Raw genomic sequence first — 22,428 nt, forward strand, 5'->3', positions numbered from 1 at the left:
ACTTATTCTGGAAGACTTTATGGGGACAGGTAGGGAGGACAGCTGATTTAGGACTGATGTCCTAGAAGACGGATCACTCACCTTTTCAGGTCCATACACATACACAGCTGGGTATGTCCTTATACTTCACCAATCCTACTTAGTGCATGGTGGTGATGTCACACAATTCTTCAGTATGAACAAATCACTTTAGGCTCATGGGTACTGTTTGGGGGGTGGATATTGGTAGAGGGGCTGAGATGCATAAAAAAATTTTATCCCACCGCAGGATAATTTTCTATTTTTATTTTCCAAATTGGATTTGGTTTAGAAACCAGAGAGAACAAAGAAAAAACTATCCCTAGGGAGGGTAGTATTTATATTTGCGTGTGATTTGCATATAGCAGTGTTGCATATATGAAATTGTTTACTCTAGGGTAGTTTTCAAATTAAATTGCTCTTGTTGGTACGATTGGGTTGTATTTTCTTGACTTCTCACTTCTGCTTTCTCAGCCATGGCCTCTGCCATAGTTGACCACGTAGTTGTGGGTGGGAGGAAGCATGTAGGAGTTGGTGAGGAATTCCAGACGCTTTTTGGTTGGGCTCATAGTAGTCTTCAGGCTGTCACCTACTCTGGGAAGACTTTCCTGGGCCCTACGCAGTTTACTTCTTCTTTGGTGTTACTCTTGAGTGTGTAAGTGAGGTGCTCGGAGCACAAAATTAAAGGAGAGTTCTCACCTTCAGGGTTGTATAGGTGCCTTGTTGGCACCCAAGTGCCCTCTGGACTCCTGCTGCTGCCTCCCATTGGTGGAACCCAACTGGAGTCCCGTCCTTGGAGCTCTGTCTACCAGGGCACAGAGCATAGGAGAGAATGGACCTTCAGAAGCAGTGAGGGAAATATCCAAATGTCCAGTACAACTGTCTTAAACAGAATTGGTATAAATTACGCCTAGCAACATGACCTCATTCTAACAGGTGGAAATATTTTTGTGTGTGGTCTTGGAAATCCCTTAAACTTAATGCCTTTCAGAAACCACACTATGAATGTACATTTTTGATATCATACCTTTTAGTATCATTGAATGTAAGCATTTGTCATGAACCCCTTTGTATTAGTTCTGTATTGCTGCTGTGGTTTAAACAACACAATCTTATTATTTCAGAGTTCTGCAGGTCAGAAGTCTGACATAGGCCTCACTGAGCTAAAATTAAGGTGTCGGCAGATCTATGGTCCTGGAGGCTCTCGGGGAGGATCTGTTTCCTTGCCTTTTGCATTTTCTAGAAGCTTCTCACACTCCTTGCCTCATGGCTCCTTCCTCCGTCTTCACAGCCTGCATGGCGAGAAGGCTGAATCCTTCTAACATTGCATCACCCTGGCGGTACTGCGTGGTCACATCACCTTCTTTGACTCTTGTCTTCTGTTGCCCTTTTTTACATTTAAGGACCCTTGTGATTGCATTGGGCCTACTGGATAGCCGAGGGTAATCTCCATATTGTAAGGTCAGTTGACTAGCAGCCCAAATCCCATCAGCTACCTTAATTCCCAGTTACCATGTGGCTTAACCTATTCAAAGGATCTGGGGATTTGGACGTGGACACCTTTGCGGGGGGCCCTTACTCTGTGCCAAGTACTTGAAAAATTTGCCTAGATTTATCATTCTTAGTATGTTCTCTCTCAGTGATTCTCACAGTTTATTGTAGTTAAGAATTATCTCCAAATTTTCCCAGAAATTGACTTGTAAGCTGGGAGAGGCCAGCAAGTTGTAGAATTACCAGGTGGACCACACTGAGAGACCATGGTTCCAGCCTACAGACCACTGTCCTGTGGTTAGTGCTTCTGGACCCAATGTGATCCACACCCCTTTGTCCAGAAAGAAACACCTCTTGCAGCTAAACTGGTACACATGGAGGTGGTGTATTGTCCCATGCAGCCACCTGAGTGAGGGCTGGCATGTGGGCCTGAAGAGGGGAGTATAGCCTGGGGGTCAGCTTTCCTCACCCTGCTTGGTGTTCCCTTAAGGCCTGCTGGGGCTCCATCTCCCCTGAGCTCTCTGTCTCCCTTGGTCCCGAGACACCCCATTTCCAACTTTCTCTTCTGCTTTAGTGGCTGTTTCTAATACGAGGAAGTTCCCCCACTGACTTCTGCATGTTGAATCTCCAATGGTAATAACCCAGATTTGTGAAAACAGGAATTAATGGTGAGGGAAGTGGTCAAATGAAAACAAAACAAAGACTCAGTCCTTTCTTTTCTTCACTTGCCTCTGAGCAGGGGTACAGTTTCTTCTGGAACATAGGTGGTGCAGCGGGACTAGAAAGCCGGTCAGGGAAATGGGCTGAGATTCTGTCCCCTCTCCTGGTTGCCAGACTGACATCCGAACCCTCACTGCATTAAACAGTGACTGGGCTGTTGGGGTTCCCCCCACCTTCATTTAATGAAGACCTACCTCCGCATCCCTTGGCCAGATTATGCTCTTTGGGGCCCTGGACTATAGCCTGAAACACATTCTAAGGTGATCCCAGAAGACTTAAACTCGAGGCCGTCACAACAGGAAAGAAAATGCTTGAACAAGTGTGTTCTATTGGAAGTGACAGGCTCAGCTTCAGGGGAGAAACAGGCAGGATGAGAAGCTGGTACCCCTGATAAGCATCACCATGTGGCAGCCAGGATAGATGGCCCTGAGCCCGCCTTACCTGGGGAGCCCACACTCAGACTGGCATCTGACCCAGAGCAACCATTCCTGCCAAGCCAGTCGGGCTATAAATTATGAAACAGGCCAGAGTGGGTGAAGAAGAGAAAGCAGGAGAAGTGGTGATGCCCCAGCCGGCGGAAGAGTTCCTTTTGTTCGGCAGAAAGATTAGTTCGTTGCCTGTCACAGGAAAGCAGTGGATATTATCATCAGGAGAGAAATGACCCTTTACAAAAATTGAAGGTAGAGAAAATAAGAGATCCAGGAAGGATGCCCCAGTTGTAATATCCTCCGAGTATTTTTTTGGGGGGGGTTGCTGTTTCTCAGATTAGTTTTGTCTTCCTGTTATTTCTGTGAGACTCCCCTGTTATTGTATACAAATCAGTGTGTAATGGATTCTAGAGCTGGAAATTGGTGTGCAGTGGGAATGCAATGTGCAAGAGAAATAATAGGCATTTTATTTCACGGGAGAAAAAGTATAATGAAGCCAATAAACATGTCACAATTTTAACGACTGTTAATTGAACATTGACTATGTGCTAAGCGCTGTGCATTTTCTTCTTTAATCCTTACAATAAGCGCATGAAGAAGGAATTATTATCTTCGTTTAATAGATGAAGAGGATTACAGAGATTAAATAATTAGCTCCAAATTGCCCAACTAGAAATTGGCAGAATGTGAATTTAAAACTAGGCCTCTGACGAGAAATATTTGCTCTTGATCATTGTATGTTGATCCTGAGAAAAACTGACAATGGAAGGTGCTAGACTCCAGTCATTAGCATGATAGCTCTTGAGTTAGTCAAGCTTGCACAAAACCTTGGTTCGCATGTGCCAAGTGTGAGGATCGGGATACCTACTTGACAGCAGTTTTGAGACAAGTGAGAGAATGTGGGAAAGCCTTAGACTGGCGCCTGACATGTAATAAGGAGAGCTTCTGTTGCCATTATTTCATTATCATCATGTTTATCATTATTAGTTTTCCTGTTATTAATACAAAGACTGTGCAGAACTAAACCAGTCGCCATGTGGGAGATTAAAGAAGACCAAAAACAGGAGGCAGTTCCAAACGGAAGTCACTGAACCCAGCGAAGAGTGTAGCTTAATTGCTACTTGGTAAAGAAATTACAACGCAAACCTGGGGTTTTCCACATTTAAGAAGATAAAAAGGCACAGAGATGACTATTTTTATAATTAGAATTCTTCCCACTGAGAAAAGATACCCCATATTTGACTTTGTCTTAGGAATATAGGAATACAGAGGATTTGTTGGATTATTTGCCTCAAATGGAGTCCAAACCAGAGACATTTAGAGGTAGGCCTGTGGCCCCTCTACTGTGGGCCCCATCTTGCTCCTCAGGCCAAGGGGAATGGCTGGGATTCCTGGAATCTGAATATCTATCTGGTGACTGAGGAAGATCAATGTCATATTGAGGAGTCGGCAAGGCTGGGATAGGGTGAGGTACCCAGACTCCAGGAGTGACTTCTGTTTCCTGTAGCCATGCTCCTGTGTAGTCCCCTGCCATATTGAATCAAGGCCGGCCTTTGTGAGCAATGCGCTATAGAAGAAGGGATGGTGGGTGGCTTACTTCCAAGGCTACTATCAAGGGCAGTGCTACTTCCGCCTTGGTCTCTTGGATCACTCACCCTGAGGGAAGCCAGATGCCATTGGAAGGACACTAAAACAACCCTGTGGGTAAACCTGTATGGGGAGAAAGCGAGTCCTCACCCACCAGTCAGCACCAACGTCGGATGATGTTCACCCAGCCCAAGTCAGAGGACTGCAGTCACGGCTGATATCTTTTTTTTTTTTTTAAGATTTTATTTATTTATTCGACAGAGAGAGAGACAGCCAGCGAGAGAGGGAACACAGCAGGGGGAGTGGGAGAGGAAGAAGCAGGCTCATAGCGGAAGAGCCTGACGTGGGGCTCGATCCCAGAACTCCGGGATCACGCCCTGAGCCAAAGGCAGACGCTTAACCGCTGTGCCACCCAGGCGCCCCTCACAGCTGATATCTTAACTGTAATTTCATGAGACACCCGGAGCCATAACTGTCCAGCCAGACAGCCCCAAATTCCTGACCCGCAGAAAGCACGGGAGAATAATTGATTACTGTTGTCTTAAGCCACTAAGTTTTGGATACATGTTATACAGCATGAGATGACGACTATAGCCTCTTCTCATGTACTTTTAGGCTGTGACCGTGATATCTTTTGACCACTAGAACTAGCTCCAGTTCTGTCCTTTCACTTGCTCCAAGATGCCAGAGCTATGAACATTTTTTCCTGTTAGCAAGCATGATATTAAGCTTTGTCAGTAGAGGGTGCTGGAGGGACATTGCAGGAGGACGTTGGCTTCTCTTCCTGTTCCCTTGTCCTGTGTTTTGCTTTCTCTTGGCCCTGCTGTCCAGTCTGTCAGCAGTGCATGTGTGGGGACATCCAGTAGTGCCCTGCTCTCGCTGGGCTCCCAGACCACGAAGACCCTCAGCAAGCTTACAGTCCTGGCTCCGACCCAGTGACCACCTGGCTGCAGCTTCTTCAACATGAACACCATACATCCCAGTACATCCCATACTTTCCAGTGAGCCAGTTCCCTAGGTTCCCTAAGCCACTTCTCTGCAGCCCTCCCACCAGCCTTGACCCCCTGCACCCAAGGCTAGTTTCCTATAGCACTCCCAATATGGACACTGTGCCCTCAAACAAGTGGACTCCCCCACCAGACACAGACCACTTCTCCCTGGAGGCCTTTCCTACTTGCTTAGGGATTGTTGGCCAATAGTGAGCCAGGCAACCCAGTGAACTTCTCAGCCACCCAGAGGGTACAATCACCCCTTCTCCAGTGAGGTCTAGACCACAGCCTTGGGAAGAGCCCCATCCCTACCATATGAGTTTGTCCATCCATGGGCACTTTCCCTCAGCATAGGCTTTAGGGTTCTCCTTACATATTTATGGCTATCCCTTGTTATAATGAATATTTCTTTAAAATTTCCCTGTTCCATGGTGGACACAGGAAGCCTATCCAGCATGCTGGTATTTGGCCAACACTGAGGATGTGGCTCACAGGGAAGCAGATGCCCAGCAGTGAGTGGATGTGATACCCATGGTGGATGGGGACCAGAGCACACACTGGAATGTGTAACAGAATGTTTTCATGTAAAAAAATAACAAATTTAAAAATGGGAAAATTTAAAAATTAAAATTATTATGTGGTTTCTGTCTTCTGATTGGACCCTAATTAATATAGCCAACCCATTCTTTATCTTAATTTTTTATTTATTTTAATATAATTTTTTTTTGAGAGAGAGAGAGTGTGTGTGGTGGCGGGTGGGGGCAGAGGAGAGAAAGAGAAAGAATCTTAAGCAGGCTCCACGTCCAGCATGGAGCCCAACATGGGGCTTGAACTCATGACCCTGAGATTATGACCTCAGCTGAAATCAAGAGTCAGACACTTAACTGACTGAGCCACCCAGGCACCCCTAGCCAACCCATTCTAAATCCTTCTTTCCTGCCCAGAGACATCAAGGGCAGAAAGTGCAGTCAACTGGAAAGGCATCAGGAGCCGGGGCAACCAGTCTTCCTTATCTCAGCCTTATTCTGTCCAAAACCTCAGGATCACTCATCCGTGCTTCATTCTTCTGTCCTGGCAGATCAACATGCTTTGTTTCTCCAGGTATCTGGCAGAAGATGGCTACCCTACGGTTTCCACCTTTACCTGTCCTCGAACCTTGCAATTGACAGAGATCAAATAGCACTTCAGCTAGGGGCAGATGTGACTGGCCCACTTTGGGTCAGGTGTTCTTTCTTGGTCCAATCAGCTAAAGCTGAGGGTGCAGTTTCATGGCATATAAACATGGCTAATGGACCTTTTTTGTTGGTAAATGGAGAGTCAGTTCTTAGAGAAGCGTTTGTGGACTGAACAGATCTCTTAAAATATGTCTAACACAGAAGGCTGCAGATCCATTAGTCGTACAGCAAAGATTTGGAGGTCATAGACATTTGTCTTCAGACTTCCACTGTTTATCTTCTTTTTGCTGTTATTGTACTTATGGCATCAGAGATCTGGAAGAATAGAAGGTAGGTGAGATGAAACAAGACGAAAGTAGCTAAAAATGATAAACTATAGATCATTCCATCCATAGAAGTATTTGAACCACAGAAACCTCTATGTGCCTGATTTCACATGGAGAAGAAAGTAATTTTTTCAGCCATTTCTTTGTATCAAGAATGCAAAAGTCAGGCCCTTCTCTACTAGCCACCCCACACCCCCCTTCATTCTAAATTCCACCTTTCTGGCAGGAGGCACCAACAGAAAAGCCACAACTATCATGAAGGAATGAGAGCCAAGTACAAAGGTTAGGAAGGAGAAAGGTAGGGAAGATTCTGGTGGAGTATAAGTTGGCTCAGATGAATGAGATGACTCAAAGCTCAAGGAGAGTTGGTGCAAGCTTGGTAGTGATGTAAGGAGGCCTCAAAACAGAACAAAGGTTTGAGGAAGTTAGTTTTCCATGTGATGGTACAGTGGCAACAATCACAGCAAAGGAAGAGCAAGAGGTCAACACCAACCACTAAGTAAAACTCCTCCGAGAAGCACATAATGTCTTAAGCAAGTTGTTTATATGCGTTGAGAGTGTGTGTGTGTAGAACTGAAATCTTACTTCACTAGTTAACCATTCTAGTCACAAAACCCATTGCTTTAAATAACAAAACCCTGCCTTGATTAAACCATTCGTGTAGCAGCTGAAGTGTCAGCTGAACTGGGATCTGTGTGGCAAAATGGGAGTCCATTCAAACCTACTTGGGGGAATTTCAAGACATTTACTTGGGGTACTGATGACTTCAATTAGGACAGAACACATTACTTAAACCAAGCAAATGATCGACCTCTGCATATAGAAGGGTGAGGGGAGCTTTAATTAATTTACTAATTGCATTTCTCTTCTTAAGCGGTACCATCAATTTGGGTCTGTTAGGGGTTTAGTTGCTGCTTTCTCTTACAAAGTATGATGTTCCTTATGGGGTGGGTGGGAGGAAGGGGATGGCTCAAATATGTACCCGGCCCTGGGCATTGGCAGACAATGTTGCCATAATACTTGCTGAGATACCTAAGATTCCCTAGGGTCACTCCAATACGTCCACTGGGTAAAATGCAATCAAATTCCTTCAGAATACCAAAATTGGCAAGTCTTTAGTGCCACTCCCATCCCCCAGTACACCAACTCACTGCCTCAGTGATACGTGTGAAGCCTGGCTAGAAAGTTATCTCTACCAGGAAATACAGAGGAGGGCTTGGGAGGACAGAACAGAAGGTGGGTATGGTTTGATGAGGAGCGGGGTGAAAAGGAGGACTCAGTGAGGGGACACCAACCACGGAGGGCATGTCCGCATGGGGAACACTAGGGCAGGAGGGTTTGGTTTCATTACTGTTCACATAGATTCCTTTGTGCTCACTTAGAAGCAAGGAGAAAAGAAGAAACTGGGTGTTTCTAAGAATCCTTTTATGTACGGAAAGTCAAACCAAATGAAGGAGTTTCACTTACTTGGAATGCTGATCTGTTAAGACAGAGGGTAGATTTGTTCACCGTCACTATGAATACACATTGAAACGCGCTCATGTGGGCAGTGTGAAACTTCCGCCTGTAGGGATTCTAAAAAACTGAATATGTAACCTACTTCCCTTTGGGCTTTTCATTATGCAGCAAACCCTGAGGAAGGAGTGTCCAGGTTCATGAATTGGCCACCAGGGGTCACCAGAAGAATTCAAAGGGCTTCTGGTTTCTTGTTCACCAACAAAAGGTGCAGGTTTGTGGGACCTACAGTATGCCCACACTCTCCTGTTGGTAGAGAGATTTCTCCCTTAAATATTTATGACTCCTTTGTGTCCTTTCTCTTATATTTAGAATTTCTTTGTCCCTTCTTCGTCTCCAGTTCCTACTACACCACTCGGACCGATAGGTCATTAACAGAGATTTTGCTTTCTTTTTATTAAATGTATAAATGCTTATCAGTAGGGGATCATTCGTCTTTCAGGTCTTAGCTCAAACGTTAGCCCCTCACCAGACGCCTTCTTTAAGTATTCAATCTAATTGCTTTCCACTGCTCTCTCATATCACCCACTTATTTAATTACTTATTTATTACCTATCTTCCCACCTCACCAGAGAAATAATCAGAGCTCACGTTTAAATACATGGGCCAGGCACTGTTCTAAGTGCTGTGCATGTATTAACTCTTTGAATCTGTACCACAGCCATAGAAGATAGGCATTACTATTTTCAAGCAGAGGACACTAAGACCCAGAGAAGTTAAGCAACTTGCCCAATGTCACACAGCTGTAAAATAAGGTAGTTGGAATTCAAACCTAGGCAGTCTGGTAATAACTGATACTTAAGTATCCTACCTGTCTATGAGCGGAAGCTGGTCTGCATCCCCCACCTTAGAACGGTGCCTGTCAGTGTTGAATGTTAAATGTGTTAATACATTGTGGTAAATTCAGAATGCCATCCTGTTTAGTTAAATGATCATAGGTACTGTTATGAAAAGATTTTCAGAACATGTGAAGTGACCATAGCAAATATAGAATATTACATATAGCCTGGTCTTATTTTCGGGGGAAAAAAGGTATTTCACACATGGCATATATGACATCTACAAAATATTTATATATGTATGTGTTGGGGGAGTTAGAGAAAAATCTGGAAGATTAAACATCTCCATGATCATTTCTAAGGATCATGATTGGTGGGATGAGGGGGATTTTTTTAATACCTCCTTAAAAAAAATATTATTTAAGAATAAGTGCTTTCTTTATAACATCATAAGTTTTAAGGAAAATTTCTAAAACTTTTGAGAAAAATAAATCCCCATATTCTCTTGTTCCATACACTTTTGAATTATAGTTTCAAAATAATAAATACTCTAAAAGCCCTGGCCTTTGTGAATCTGTAAAGGAATTAGAGCAACTGTTTCTTATTTCATTTGAACTTAAGTTTTGCCATGTGGTTTTGTTGAGGAGGTCTTCATTTACTTTTATTCTTTCCTGAGTTGGGGGTGGAGAGTGAGAGAGGACTGCATTCTCACACTTGAGAGCTTAATAGATCACCCTGAGAATTATCACATGATAGATGCATGCCTTATTGTTGATGTAATTATTATTATATGTATGACATCAGGGTGTCATGCCATGTTACAGAAGTCTGCGTGCTCTAGTATACCTAACTCTCGGGATGTTAGCACTGAATACATAAACCTTTATTTCCCAGCGTCTGGCTTCTGTGTTTCATTCCAGGTAAGGGCAGCATTAGTTCGTAAGCTGGTTGGCGTATCCAAGTAGAAGGATGTGTGCATGGCATTTTCTTTAAAAACGGGCTTCCTCAAGGGTTGTTGAGCTCATTCACCTCCTTCAGGAAAGTACGTTTGAGGAGCAAGGTCAGCTGAGGTTGGAGGTGTGCACGCCGATCTCTTATGATTGAAGCATTCCAAGAATGCAGTGTCCTGTGCTTCAAAGTTGCATAATAAAGATGTTTGGCACCGTCGTGTTTGACTTCACTTTGTAGGGTGGCCTCTCAGGGTCAGGCTATTTTTCTGAGAGCCCGAGTTCCATCATTGTGCCAGGTCACAGGAAGGGACATGAAAAGCGAGGAGAGGCTAAGGCAGAGACCAGAAGGCCTGGGCACCGGAGAGGACAAATTTCTTTGTCCTCACAGATTCTCAGCCCTACCTCCACATCAGAACCACTTCGGGGCTTTAAAAAACATCCATGTCCGCCTCACCCCCTGACCCGTTGAGTTGGAATCACTGGGATTTGGGCCTAGGCAGCAATTTTTTAAAAAGCTGTTTTAATAGGTGGCCAAGGTTGAGAACCACTGGCTCACATGTAGCACACCGTGGCTTCTAGAAGCTCCTGTGCACATTAGGAAGGAAATGGGGGCTGGGTGTCCCCTGGAATGGGGAGATGCCCTGGATCTCACATCCCTGGGGAGGCCAGAACTGCTCCCACTGGGAGCCATTTCTTCTCCTCCTCTTGTACGCTCCCCTGCTGGGTGAATACAAGTGGACGGTGGTCCAGGTGAGTGGTATTGAAGAGCGAGTTGGAGGGTCTGAGGGGAGCTAAAAATCACTGATTCAAACAAAGCACCCACAGTTCGGGCCAGGCAGGTTAGGGCGGGGCTGGTTCTATTTATTCAGCCCAGCAGAGTCTGCAATATCATTTCATGATACATTTTCTCATGCCTGTGAAGTAGGCCTTGTTACCATTTGATGGATAAGGAAACTGGGCTGGAAGGCTCGGAGGGCCGGGGTCACACAGCTAGTTTGTGGTCAAGTAGAACCAGATTCTGTGCGGCTACCGATCCAGGGCTCACCCTGCATCCCCGCACCAGCCTTAGAAAGTTGTCTTTGAATTTAGTATTTCCTGCTTCGACTTATAAGACAAGTCTCTTGAATTCTTTATGGACGTTTGCAACCCTTGTGGCAAGGGGGCATAACTAGTGAAAAACCGACCAGGGAAGATATCAGCCAAAGGAGCAAGGAGAAACTCCCAACAACCCACTTTTCCTGTTCTCTCATTTATAGATCGTTTACTTTAAAACCATCTATAAATTCCGAGTGTTTCTTTATTACAGCAATAGCTAACGTGTGCAGAACACGTACTCTATGCCACTCACTAGACTTTGAAGATTAATTTGAGTCCTCCCATCAACCACAAGGCATAGGTACTATTATTTTTTTTCGTAAGTACTATTGTTGATCCCTATTTTACAGATGAGGAAACTGAGGTTCAGAGAGCTTAGGCAACTTGCTTAAAGCCACACAGCTAGTAGATAGTAAAGCCCAGATTTGAATCCAGTTTGGTGCAAGAGTTCACAGACTTCTGCATTATTCCGGGCTAACTCTTAAGAGTTAGAGCCCTGCTGATCTGAGGTCCCAGGCTGACTCCGGGCTCCTACCTTTTCTACCTGTTTCTTTAATTGTAATAATTGTTTACACTTATTATACCTTTTTCAGACATTAGGCATTGTTCCAAGGGCTTTACAAATTTTATCTCATTTAATTCCTCAATGCAGGAGAATGGACCCCAAGGTAACCCCCTAAAGAGAGGCTCTTGTCCAGCTTACAGCTGTTCTTACCACCACCCCTCTTTCTGCAAGGCCCCCTTGTCCCCTTTCTGAAGCTGCTAAAGGACTATGTCAGATTCTGGTGACTGGAGAAGAGAAATCCCTCTCCCCATCTGTCCTCACGATTAGAACCCTGTGCTCAGCTCCTTTTCCAGGTTCTTGGTGGTGCTGTCCTAGATCACTTCCCCTTGAGTCAGTCTGCCTCCGCCCACAGCCTTCGCACATCATCCACGTGGGACGCAGCCAGGCCACTCAGACCTTTGAATGAAACACTGTGACTGGGTTAAGCAAGGGGTTGCCGGATTTCATTCTGAGCTGAAGCAATGAGATCCTTGCTTGCTGAGCCTGGTTGACCGAACATCAAAATGAGCATGACCCCCAGTGGGCGCTCACTTTCACATCCAACTGTGAGTCTCCCCGGAGCCACTTTGAGCTCCTTCCAGATTGCTCTAGAGGATTCACTTAGGGCTGGGTGGCCTGTCATTCACTGCTCTCACATCCAGCTCTTTTCTTTTGTGAGGGTTTTCCCCTCCCATTTCCCTCTGTCTGTGGCTTCATTCCCTGGCTCCTCTCATGGCTGGGTGGTTCTAGAACTCAGGTCTCATTCAGCTCAGGATCTCACTGAGTCCTTCCATAATTACTTGTGTTTAAAGGAAGCACTATTCTTTTCTGCCCTCACCCACTCTTTTTGTTTAAGATTTTATTTATGTGTCAGAGAGAGAGAGAGTGTGCGAGCAGGCGGGAGAGGCAGGCAGAGGGAGAGAAAGAAGCAGACTCCCCACTGAGCCAAGGAGCCTCATGTGGGGCTCGATCCCAGGACCTTGGGATCATGACCTGAGCCGAAGGCAGATGCTTCACCGACTGAGCCACCCAGGCGCACCCTTACTCGCACTCTCTTAACATCACCTTTATTTCCTTTCCACACTCTAATCATCGGGTTTATCCCTTCACTTACTTATGATCTGTATTTCCCATGAAAACGTAAGCTGGAAGAGAACAAGTGTTTTGGTTTTTTTTTTCCCCACTCACTGCCCTGCTCTGTAACTACTTCCAGCATGGTTCCTGACACATATGAGGTGCTCAACAAATATGTAAAGAAATAAGAAAGAAGTAAAGAACCCTCTGTCACGGAGGTTGATGGTATTGACTCTACTGCCAGAAGCTCATTTTCGTCCTCCCAACCCTGCCAGTGACCTTTTCTTACTTACCTCTTCCCTGTCTCCTCAATCAATTTGTGCCTTGCTTGGGGTTTTGTTGCTGTTGTTTGCACCGGCTAAACCACTCCAGGCCTGTGCGCTTCTCAGTTCCCTCGTGTTGAATGAAGTGGCTGCCCCTCTTGTGAACAACACCCTCTTAGTGAATCAAATCAGAAAGGCTGTTTGGGCTCCCAGTGAAGAGGGCAGACTGTCACTGAGGAGGATGGATTCTTTGCTGTGCCTCTATGGGAATGTGTTGGTCAAATGCAAGTTTAAACAGCTAAAAAAATAATAATAATAACTGTGCCCTCGGCAGTATACTGGGTTTCTAGGGGCATACAGAGGCAAAACTTCTATATTCAGCTGGTTTTCTGGCTATGGGCAGGAAAAGACTGCACTGAGCAAGATAGATACTGGTATTATGATGCAAATAGTAATTCAAGGCAAGAGATAACCAGCCCTTGGCTTGTAATGGAGAGCGGTCACTGGGGTCTGGGAAGGCTTTGGGAGATGAAGTTGAGGCGGTGAACGACGCGGCATCTGAATAAGGTTGCTTGAGCGTATTCTTCTGCTTAGGACAGTGTGTGGTCACTGGCTTCTTTGTCCCCTTTAGGTAGACCCCACGGTTGCTCCAGTGGTCCTCTGGCTGCAGGGAGGGCCTGGAGGTTCATCCATGTTTGGACTCTTTGTGGAACACGGACCTTATTTTGTCACAAGTAACATGACGCGTAAGTATTGCTTGGACTCTATTTTCCTATGGAGAAGTTTTCACCTGAACCTTATATCTACTCCAAGAAAAAATGAAAGTGTATATGGAACCACAAGGAATAACGTAATAGTTTTAGATGATAAAGACATAGCTCTCTGGCGATGAATGTCCAAGAAGGAGGAGCCACCAGGGTGAGTGTCCTGGCTGGGCTGCATTCTCCCTTGAAATTCAGGTGAAAGTTTCTAAGCTATTTTCTTGCAGTCTGCTGCTGACTCAAGCAATCTGGGCTTATGAAAACAGTTGATATCTATTACTCTTTGGGCAAGCTCTTTTGCATGAGACTAATGGGTGGAATTATACCCCTAATTATTCACACAAACTGAACACTGTATGGTTCAGTCGCATAAATGATCAGATATCCTGGAAGCAGGATGCCGCGGGTGGGGGCGGGGGCAGAGGAAGGAGTGGAGGAGGCACATCTGGCTGTCACCCCGGTTTACCTCCATCTCATTTTTGGGGAGTGGGGGAGATTGTTTACTTTCCCTGGGTCAGAATTTGGAGGGTGAACCATTCTGTGACTCAGGTGTAAAAGCATGTCTGCCAAATCTGTTGGAGTTGTTCTCTTTGGCATTGGTTGGGAGGAAGAGGATTCAGAAGGATCAGACGTTAAGAAGGGTTGATTGGATCAGACAGATGGGTTTATCCTATAGGTGGCGGATGAGTTTTTTCCATTGAACCAGTTGCATGGGATCTTGTTTCCAAACGTCATCCTAGATGTAGAAAGCCTCTAGGTCCAGGAAAAGTAAAGGAGAGGACAAAAGAAGGAAAAGGTGCTGGTGTTTATTCCCTACTGTGAGAGTAGGAAGCAATGTCAAAGGGACACCGGGAGTTGATTGATAGGGTGGGGACAGGTGGGCTTGTTGGGCTCCTGAGCAAAGCTGGGCCCTAGGTGGGATGTTTTGTTAAAGACCCAGTCTCAAACCTCTTCTCTGTTTTGCTAGTGCGTCCCAGAGACTTTTCTTGGACCACCACACTTTCCATGCTTTACATTGATAATCCAGTGAGTATCTGACTGTCTTATGAAATGTCAGTGTGGGCCTCTCTTATCTTTTTTCTTTTTATAAAGTACATTTAGGAAATGGGGAGGGAAAGGAAATAGAGATTTAGGGGTTTTTTGCTTTTTAAAATAGAATTTAATCTATTAAAAAACACATTTGAGATTTAGTTTTTCCTAACATGTATCATTAAATCCGAGTTTGGGAATTTTGCTTGCTATCTTCTCTCCTTCTCTCATTTTTAATCTTATGAAATATCCTGGTCAGTGCATTATACCAGCCAAGATAAGGAATTAGTTTCTTTCCGCTGATGATATGGCTTCCCCACATCATGGGTTATTATATAGTATTAGAATTCCTAATCTTTCTAACAGAGTTCTAGATTTAAAAAGTCAGAACTGGTCTCCCTCATTTATCACAGTGTGTCTCATCTCAGAACAAGAAGTGGAATTCTCCTTGGGAAGTTCTTCTGAAATTGAGTCCAATAAACATCAAAATAGGGGAGTAACTTTAGGGTCAGCTTCTACTGCAAGAGTATCTGTACCCCCTAACGAATTTCTCTGATATCTCCCACTTCCCAGATGGTTCAAAGAGAGAACAGATAAATAGGGAGAAAAAGGAGTCCCGCATACCCATTTCCCCCCACTTTTGCACCAAGTTTTGTCCACCATCCTCTTTCCTAGACTATAACTGCATATTTATACTGCCTAAGTTGAATGAAATGTCCTGTCCCCTTGTGTGTTGGGGAAAACAAAAACAAAAATGCTTAGATGTAGTTGTGGTGCGTCTCTTAGACAAATTATTGACACAGAATCGGTGGTAGCTTCTTCTTAATTTTACAGCTTAGTTGTCTAGGAACTTCTAGGTATAAGGAAATATTAGTTTAAAACTAATCTTTATTTTAAAACCTACCTACTGAAGGTGAAGGGGCTTAGTGGCCATATTTCTCACAAATGAAAAATCAAAACAACCCCCCCCCCCCCACACACACACTCTTTTATCTCCAGCCTAGAGAGTTCCTTCTTGTCAGGACAGAGCAGTGCACTCTCCAGGCTTCAGACAGGGGACAACTTTGGGTCTTTTGATACTGTAATGGGGGCCAGGAAAGGTGAATTCCTCCCCCTTAAGTCAACATCTGGCAGGGTCCCCATGGTAGAATCAGGACAGCTCAGCCACTGACCCCAGAGCAGAGATTTGTGTGGGGTTTGTTGGTTTGTTTGTTGTTTGTTGTTTGAGAGAGAAAGGCAGCACAAGGGGTTTGGAGGGGCAGAGGGAGGGGAAGAGAGAGCATCCCAAGCAGACTCTGCACTGAGCGCAGAGCCTGAGTACAGGGCTCGATCTCACGACCCCGAGATCACAATCTGAGCCGAAACCAAGAGTTGGACGCTCAGCTGACTGAGCCACCCAGGCACCCCGCGCTGATATTTTATTTGGGCTTGGAGGAGGGGAGAGGAAAACGGTGAAATGCAGCATCCACCGGGGACAATGGCTAAATGTACATGGGGTAGAGGCACAAATCCGAGGTCAGAGGCTGGGCCTGTGGAATCAGGTTGATTTCCTTCCAGTGTGGTATCTCCTGGAGGGCTCTGAGGCATGTGCTTCTCTCTGTTTACACCTGCTTATTTATTTCACCTTCAGGTGGGCACAGGCTTCAGTTTTACCGACGACCCCCAGGGATATGCTGTCAACGAGGATGATGTGGCACGGAATTTATACAGGTAAAAGGCCCTGGCTCCCTCTTGGCCTTCTTCAGGCCAAACATTTTTCTATTTCAATAGGGAAATTCATCCAATAGTGTGAGTATTACTGATTGGTCCTTGTGGTCTAATTCTCAAAGACATTTTAAGAATACTTCCACATAGGGGCGCCTGGGTGGCCGAGCGGTTAAGCGTCTGCCTTCGGCTCAGGGCGTGATCCCGGCGATCTGGGATCGAGCCCCACATCGGGCTCCTCTGCTGGGAGCCTGCTTCTTCCTCTCCCACTCCCCTGCTTGTGTTCCCCCTCTCGCTGGCTGTCTCTATCTCTGTCGAATAAATAAATAAAATTAAAAAAAAAAAAAAAAAGAATACTTCCACATAAGGAGTTCACATCCATGCACATGCGCGCACACGGTCTATTTTCCACTTCGTTACCTTATCACTGATAATTGTGAAAATGGCCAGCAGAGAAAATGACAAGGGAGGCTGGAATCCTGAGGCCTGATTGTAATTTTGTAAAAATAGCCTTTAAGAAACAATAGCAACAGCAAAATTATTCAACCAAAATTATTTTCAGACCTTTCAGCCAGATGCCTGGGAGAATTTTTGCTTGCTTTTCAGCATTGCATTTTAACTTTGCATTTGCCTGGAAACAACATCTTCTTAGATGCTTGCTTGTTTCTCTTCTTTCTCTCTGAGACCTTCAAATGCAGTCCACCCCCGCCCCCCCCCTCCTGCTTGCTTCTCCTTCATGACTCCCAGGCTGAAAGCTCAGCTTGCTAGCTAGCCTCTTACTTTTTTTCCTTCAACTTACAAAATTATTCTTTTACTAAAAAGAAGAAAAAAATGGAAGGAAAATGTAAAGTTATAAGCCTGCTCAAAAAGTGTACATATAATTTCTTCTCTTTCTTACTCACATTCGTTGTAGCTATTTTTAGTACTTTTTTTTTAAAGTAAGTGACCGTTCTTATTTGGTCACAATTTTCCAGTCTGTAAATTATTACTAGAGATCAAGTCCTGAATTCTTTCAGATCACTAGGACACCACTTTATGCATTATAATCATTTACTAAAAGAATCCTAGTGGCTAGAAAGAGTTAACCAGCTCCCCTACTCCCCATTTGCACCAAACACTCATTCTGCATGGTGAGCAAACCCAATCAATCCCTGAAGTGAAAGTAAATCTAGAAGTCAGAGTTTTTTGATCTCTGACAAAAGTTTTCCATCTTATTTTTCTTTCTCCCTAAGGCAAATGGCTGGGGGACAGAGGAAGGAGGAACTTGACCTTTCTTCGAAGATATTTCCCTCTCTCTTTCTTGTTGACCCAGAAAACAATATGGTGGCTGTTTTCGACACTTTCATTTGTCCTATGTCCCGTTATTTTAACACTTCCATTCAGTTTCCGGGGGGAGGGCTAGGACCCCATACTTTCGCTTCCAGGTACAGTGGGTCCTGGCAGCACGTTAGCCAGATTTCCACAAGGGTTCCCCCTCCTCTGCCCCTAGCTCAGGCCCCTCCTCTTTCCTTATAGAGACAGGTCGTGATGGCGGTCCTTACAGGTTTACTCAAACACCATGAGCAGTGACTGTGTGTTCTCATTTTACAGATGATAGGAAACCTTCTCCCCCCCCCATTCCTCCCCACCCCCGCTGACCCTCTTTTGGTTTCCATCTAAACAAGCTCAGTTGTTGAACTAGCAAACACCCAGAGGGCGGAGGTTCTGTAGCGAAGAAATGCATCCGTCCCTTCCAAGCCAGAGCTTGCAACCCTGCCATTCCTTTTCTGTCTCTCTTCCCCTCCCCCAAAGATGGTCCCCACTTCCCGTTGACCCTCCGTGTGCATATTTACTGCTGACATGTGGTACATCTCCTCTTGCATGACATGTAAAGAGAACCTATTTCAAAGCATCCATTGTTTATAGCTGTTTCAGTTCTTTTTGCTTCAGGCTCTTAGAACTGGAAAATAGCTAATCAAGGGTAGTGCAGAAAACTGATTTCAGCTGTTTCCTTTATAGTTTATACTATTTGTTTCCCTTTGTGACTACATTCTTCTCTCCAGCTCTCCAGATGGGTGTTTGGAATAAGAAGGTCGCTTTGAAACCTATAAATGGTTTACTACAGGTTTAAAGAGTGGACCTTCTTTTTCTCCCTTTGAAAACCATCTTTTTTTTTTTCCCCCTGAAAATCCCATTCCTTTTGACTATTAATAGTCCCTGGCTATAAGAAGTAGACTCCTACTAAAGAAACATTTGACATTCACACTTAGGCTGCTTTTCTTTGTGTCTGGAAGTAAAGCTTTTTTTTACTAACAACATGTTTAGATATTCGATTTTTTTTTTGGTATTTGGAACATGCTATTGAGCCACAATGCCCCTTGGTTTGGGTAAGAAAAAAATAATAATAATAATAACAATAATAATAAAGGTACTAAAGAATAATGAATTTATTAACTGATTTGGAGTATAGCATCTGGTACCATGCTCTTTCTGCCACTGTTTATCGATTGTCTGCTGTATGCCAGACACTGCTCCTGGTGCAGGTGACAGTCGTCAACCAGCCCCATAGTCCTCATTCTGGTGCTTACCATCGAGGGGCATGCCTGAAGTTAGGTTCCTAGCAGCGGATGGAAATGATAGTATCGTTCTTTTCCACCTGTTCGTTTGTATAGGAAATAATATCAATTGCTAAACAACGCTTCATACCAATGACTATGACCCAGATTTCATATATGAAATGAGAACGCTGCGTGATTGGCACGAGCAGAGCGGATCAGGGCCCAGCCGCACTAGGTGTGGGAGGACAGCTGCCCGCAGGCCGCCACAGAACAGAATGGCCAAGCTTCTTATCACTGCGTGTATTTCAGTCCCACTGTAGTGACTAAAGATGCCCCTTGTTTAGCTTGTGTTGGTATGGAACTTTAGTTTAGATTATCTTAACCTTGATTCTTTTGAACATCTCATATTTATTATACCTCTGACTCCATTAGAACTCACCGGCCTCGTTAGTGCATTGTCATTTCCGTCTACCTTCTGGGCCCCGAACCCACCAACTTCCCTTTTTGCAAAATTTATCTGAGGAAGAATTTCTTCCTAGTCATTGTCCCTTGCAAGCTCGGTTTCTTCCTGTTGTCCTTTAACGTAACTTTCTGCCACCAGGTGGCCTTTGACTAAAATTCAACTTGGTAGACAAGGCCGTTGGCACAATGCTAGCAAGGTTGCTGGTAGAATCATTTGGCACAGAGGCCTGCTTCCTGGGACATCTAGCTCTTGGGCCTGAATAAATGTGTGGCGTGCACGCGTGTACACACACATGCGCACACACACGTGCGCACACACACACATACATTATGTATTCTCGATTTTAGCAATTCTTTTTTTTTTTTTTTTTAAGATTTTATTTATTTATTTGACAGAGAGCAAGATAGCCAGCGAGAGAGGGAACACAGGCAGGGGGAGTGGGAGAGGAAGAAGCAGGCTCCCAGCAGAGGAGCCTGATGTGGGGCTCGATCCCAGAACACCGGGATCACGCCCTGAGCCGAAGGCAGACGCTTAACGACTGCGCCACCCAGTCGCCCCTCGATTTTAGCAATTCTGCTTCTAAAATTTGAAACTTTATGTAGGCATGGTTCTAGATTATATATCTAAGCAAACCCTCACCATGGAATAAGAATTACACACAGTGTAGTAAAACAGTTAAACAAGCAAATGGCATATGTAAATCCAACTTATTAAATTTAATTTTTTCATGCTTCTCTCCCATGTAAGAAAGGCCTACCAAGGGCTTGCTATGATTAGCCGAATGTTTGTTCTGATCTTCTTAAGAAATTAAAACTATAACTTCCTCAAGGGGAGGCCTTGCCTTGGAAACGTCAGATAGAAAATCCTGACATTTTCAAGCTAAAAGCAACCTGAGAGGTTAGCTCCTTGAACTAAGGCTGCCAGATGAAATACAGAATGCCCAGTTAAATGTAAACTTCAGATAAATAATGAATAATGTTTTTACTCTAAGTATGTCCCATGCAATATTTGGGTCACAGTTACACTAAAACCTTATTTGTTGTTTATCTGAAATTCAAGTTTAATTGGACATCTTATAGTTTTATTTGCTAAGGCTGGCAACCCTGACAACTTTAACAGATTCTCCAAGGAAATAAGCTTTAAGCTAAAGCAAAAGGCTTAACTGAGATTTACTATATTAAATTGTCTGTTGCCATTCCAACTAGCAGGAAGAGAGACAGAGTAGTTTTTAGACTGAAGGCTGGCGAGGGAAGGGTGGAAAATAAACTCCTATTTTTATCTCCACACTAAAGCCAGCTCATTGCCAGCACAAACATGGAAGCTATATAGTGCAGCTTCCCAGATTTAGCTGTACAAAGACTTTAGTTACTATAAATAATAAATACAGAAATACACCACAGCTCTACAGTGGTCTTTAAGGGTGGATTTTTATGGAGCCTTTGAAAATTAAGTACAGCCGGGATCGCGGCGATTGTAATGCCCCAGTTTTGCCTCCCTGTAACCCTTGAACTTTCTCCTCCTCCTGGTTTTGCAGGGCCTCCTTGCCTTTCATCTTCGCTGGATAGTTCATGGCTTTCAGTCCCTCAGCAGGAAGCTGGAACAAAAATGCTGCCCAGCTTCTCAGACAATGCAATCTAGGTCAACACACTCATAGAGCTTCTGACTTTCACAAGTTTTGTTTCCTTTTTGAAAGATTTGGGTCCAGTAGAGAATCATTCAATCATCTACCCTTTTCTTGCTTATTATGAAATAATTTCTTGAGTCTGTTTAAATCTACTTCATTGAAGTGGCTGTTGGTGATCTTTAGTAAGTATGATTTTTTTGAGCCTAGATGCCACTGGACAGTTACTTGTAGACTGTGACCATTTTACAGCTTTTTTTGTTCTCGGGTTATTAAAATGCTGAAATTTGGGGAATCCCATTAGAAATGTTCAGGGTTCCCCCATAGGAAGAGGTTGGTAAGCCAGTAAGATTCTTGTTACTTCATTACTTCACCACAAACCCAGGTTAATGGTGGAACTTCCACCAAGAATTGCTCTAATAATAGATGAGAGCCCATATCACCTTGCTCAAGGCTCCCTTCAAAGGCTAGATGGTCCAGGTTGGTAACCCAGAGATTTGGAAACTTGCCCAAGGTGTTGACTCGCCTTTATGGGTAAAGTAAGCCCACAGTTATTTCATAACCATGGAATGGTTTGTCACGTACATGACACTTTGACTATAATGCCTACCGGAGCTCCCAGCCTAATAGTGTCCTACTTCAAATGTGAAACCTATTGTCAGGGGGTTAGATTTGGTGGCGTAGCATTAAGCTCTTCTGATGCCATGTGATGTTTTTTATTGCTGTTCTCTTTGCAGTGCATTAGTTCAGTTTTTCCTGTTGTTTCCTGAATATAAAGACAATGACTTTTATGCCACTGGGGAGGTAAGTTGAAATCATGTTTTCTTGTGTGCTTCCAACATCATCAGGACTGAAATATGTCATGACATTGTGATTCATGCACTCAGTCTGTAAACACACACACACACACAAACGTATATTAATATTAATTCAGCCCATATTCAAAATATTCTATTTATTCCCCAAAGGTTTTCCATCACATTTTTTTTTTTTTTAAAAGATTTTTATTTATTTATTTATTTGACAGAGATAGAGACAGCCAGCGAGAGAGGGAACACAAGCAGGGGGAGTGGGAGAGGAAGAAGCAGGCTCCCAGCAGAGGAGCCTGATGTGGGACTCGATCCCATAACGCCGGGATCACGCCCTGAGCTGAAGGCAGACGCTTAACCGCTGTGCCACCCAGGCGCCCCTTCCATCACATTTTTTATTATAAATCCAGGGCTCCCTAAAGCTTTGTATATCACAGTGGGTTGTTAGGTCTCAGTCCCCTGCCTTTTTTAAAAGATTTTATTTATTTATTTATTTATTTATTTATTTATTTATTTATTTATTTGAGAGAGAGCGAGAGCGACAGTAGGG

General features: G+C 44.2%; 1 protein-coding gene across 2 annotated transcripts in view; it reads left to right on the forward strand.

Annotated features, from left to right (window-relative positions):
• Nucleotides 1–22,428, forward strand: part of CPVL (carboxypeptidase vitellogenic like) — a 126,394-nt gene that overhangs the window by 29,653 nt on the left and 74,313 nt on the right. For both annotated transcript variants that reach the window (XM_045792954.2, XM_045792956.2), the window contains exons 4-7: nucleotides 13,586–13,700; nucleotides 14,683–14,741; nucleotides 16,375–16,454; nucleotides 21,807–21,873. In XM_045792954.2, the coding sequence (XP_045648910.2) occupies nucleotides 13,586–13,700; nucleotides 14,683–14,741; nucleotides 16,375–16,454; nucleotides 21,807–21,873 (321 nt within the window). The remainder of the gene's footprint in view (nucleotides 1–13,585; nucleotides 13,701–14,682; nucleotides 14,742–16,374; nucleotides 16,455–21,806; nucleotides 21,874–22,428) is intronic.

Source organism: Ursus americanus, chromosome 3 (assembly GCF_024610735.1).
Source record: "Ursus americanus isolate L20-20 chromosome 3, mUrsAme1.1.p, whole genome shotgun sequence".
Classification (NCBI taxonomy): Eukaryota; Metazoa; Chordata; class Mammalia; order Carnivora; family Ursidae; genus Ursus; species Ursus americanus.